The 2,681-nt window shown below is 37.3% G+C and overlaps 1 protein-coding gene across 1 annotated transcript; it reads right to left on the reverse strand.

Moving 5' to 3' along the window:
• Nucleotides 1-491: 491 nt before the first annotated feature.
• On the reverse strand, nt 492-2,610 carry LOC107579611 (target of EGR1 protein 1-like). The gene is made up of 3 exons (XM_016265418.1): nt 2,327-2,610; nt 2,076-2,238; nt 492-1,211 (listed from the first exon to the last, which is right to left on the reverse strand). The coding sequence occupies exons 1-3, from the start codon at nt 2,560-2,562 to the stop codon at nt 567-569; spliced, it is 1,044 nt and encodes a 347-aa protein (XP_016120904.1). The 5' UTR covers nt 2,563-2,610; the 3' UTR covers nt 492-566.
• Nucleotides 2,611-2,681: the final 71 nt, after the last annotated feature.

A 2,681-nucleotide genomic window follows, 5' to 3' on the forward strand; every position in this document is an offset into this window, starting at 1 on the left:
TACATTTCTATGCAATAAATTTAACCAAGGCATGATTGTTTTATAGAGAGGATTTATTTTGATATTTATGAGGAGAAAAAGTAATTTTACTAGGTCTGTGAACTGTTTAAACTGTGTTGTTTATACGAACTGATGAATAGAGATTTCTGTACATGTTGAAAATGGTCAGTTCTTGCTAGTTTAACTCTGTTTTTTCAACGCTTTTAGATTGTAGATTTGTAACGGATTCAGAGATGTATATTTCTACCAAAGACAGATCAGGACTTATTTTCCCATTTATATGGCTTTAATTGTTTAAACGCATGTGTGTATTCCCATTTGTTTAAAATAAATTCAGAATGTCTCGTTGATTTTTATTGTGGTTTTGCTTTATGACCTAAACCAAGCTTTTAAAGGTTTTTTCATAGTATCTATAAAGTCTAATGTCCGTCTTGCTTGCCTTAATTTCGATTAAAATAAATCCGAAGAGGAAAAACAGACAATCCACGGAGAGGAAACCGTAGAAAACCTTAGATTTTATTTGACCAAAAATGTACACAAAATTGACATCTGAAAATCAAAGGTTTCTATGCAGTTCCTTCAGGTTTTACAGCAGTGCTTTTTCCCCAGACGTAGTCCATCTTGTGCACATGAGCCTTTGAAGACTTGGAGAAGGTGCTTTTGGCTACATGTAGAGGAACAGACTTGCCACTGAGGAAGAGCTTATTGAGACATGCAGGGATGAGGGGAGCAGTGCTGGATTCTTCTGTGTTTTCTGTCAGATTTCTGGCATAAGCAAAAATATAGCCGGTCATGAAAGCGTCAAACCCTGCTCGGTGAGTTCCTCCTTCGGCTTTCTTCTCTTTTGGTCTAACAGGAGCTTCAGAAGATGCTTCTGGCTGAGATTCCTCATTTCCATTCTTGCTGGCTGCTTTCCCATGTTCAAACGCATGTGTGGCATCTGTTGGCTCAGAACTTGCTGTCTTCTCCTGTGGTTCAGGGAGTGCTGGTTCAGATATGGGCACTGCCTGGTCCAGCTCAGTCTCTTCAAAGTGTGACCTTTTGCCCTGCGGGGAACTGCATGCCTCAGAGGGCCCTTGAGAACCTTTCTTTTTGTTCTTGCGCTTCCTCTTCTTCCTCTTGTCTTCTCTGATCTTCTCATCATGCTGGATTATAAGGTCTGTGTCATGTGACATGGAGCACTGAGAGCCATTAGGACACCATCCATATGCCTAGAGCAGAAAACAATTACCGAGTGTCACATAAAATTGTGTATTGAGTATAACATCTCTTCAGGCCTAAGGAATACAATCATAAAGGGGTGAGTAAAAAGTGAGATCTATTAGAATTAGAATTAAATCTACTAGTGGTTTTATTTGTTTTGCATGACAAATTGAGGCTTCAAAGTGGGGGGAAAAAAGTAACCAACAGCTCTCATTCAAACACCACAGATGGAGGGATGGCAGAAACATCACTAAAGGTAAATGCGACATTTATATTAAAGGGTTTATGTAAATTAAGTTTCATACAGAAGAAAATTCTGTAAATGCCATTAAAAATGGATAATTATTTTAATCTGATAATTTATCAATATTTACAGTACTGACATTGAAAAAGAAATGCCATTAAAGAAATATTTAAAATATTTCCTTTTTGTTGATTCTACATCAGTTTGAGGATTAAATGTTTAAATATTTTGTTATTTTAATGTTAGGTGCATCAGTCGACTGTGTTATACTGTGAAATAATACATTTTAAAAATGACTGTTTTCTATTTTAATTGATTTTAAAAAGTAATTTATTCATGTGATGGCAAAGCTGAGTTTTCAGCAGCCAATACTCCAGTCTTCAGTGTCACATGATGCTTCAGAAATCATTTTAATATGCTGATAAACTGCTTGAAAACCGTTATGCTGCTTAATACTTGTGTGGAAACCGCAATACAGGATTTTCAGGATTCTTTAATTAAAAAAGAACAACATTTATATGAAATATAATTTTTTCATAACAATATAAAATAACTAAAATAACATAACTTATTTCTGTCAAACAAACCAACAAAAAAAAACTCTTGACTTTGAATTGGAGGAACTCACAGAGAACTGAACACAGATGTTGAGGGCACCATCCTGATTCTGGTTGTCCAAGCACAGCCTGTAGTCTATGTAGCTCTGCATGCTGCCTGTATATTTACAAAACTCTAGGAACACACGACTCCCATTGCCACCTCCTGCAATGGCTTTGCTATTATCCAGCTTACTGTGGAGGACAAAGAAATTACCTGAAATTTTAGGCACTGCACAGAAATGTACACTTTTTGTACTTTTGACAGAGATATTCCACATACCACTTCTTATAGGCATATTCCAAGTATGAGGCTGTAAACCGCAGCTCATACTCCGTTGCATACTTCGTGTCATAGATGCCTAAGGGAAACATCTGGGACAGATCGGCAATGAAGGTGCCCAGTCGATCAGGAAGATGGGCATAGAAGCATTGGTACAAGAAGACCATGTCTATCAGACCATTATGGACCACTAAGGGCTTGTTGGCCCTAAGCAGTTCTACGAACAAGGAGCGCATGTTTACCCCATGAGCATCACCTCCCTAAAACAAGCACAACAACAACAAAATGTGTCATGAAACCCTAAAACTCATTTTTTTGAGATGTTAACATATATGAACAGGTTGCACATCAGTGA

Source organism: Sinocyclocheilus grahami, unplaced genomic scaffold (assembly GCF_001515645.1).
Source record: "Sinocyclocheilus grahami isolate Dianchi unplaced genomic scaffold, SAMN03320097.WGS_v1.1 scaffold18576.1, whole genome shotgun sequence".
In the NCBI taxonomy this organism is placed as follows: domain Eukaryota; kingdom Metazoa; phylum Chordata; class Actinopteri; order Cypriniformes; family Cyprinidae; genus Sinocyclocheilus; species Sinocyclocheilus grahami.

Coding starts and splice junctions, on each gene's coding strand:
- LOC107579611 (XM_016265418.1), bottom strand. CDS start 2,562: ATGCGCTCCTTGTTCGTAGAACTGCTTAGGGCCAACAAGCCCTTAGTG. Junction 2,239..2,326: donor GAATATGCCTATAAGAAGTG/GTATGTGGAATA, acceptor TGTCCTCCACAG/TAAGCTGGATAATAGCAAAG. Junction 1,212..2,075: donor ACATCTGTGTTCAGTTCTCT/GTGAGTTCCTCC, acceptor TTTCTGCTCTAG/GCATATGGATGGTGTCCTAA.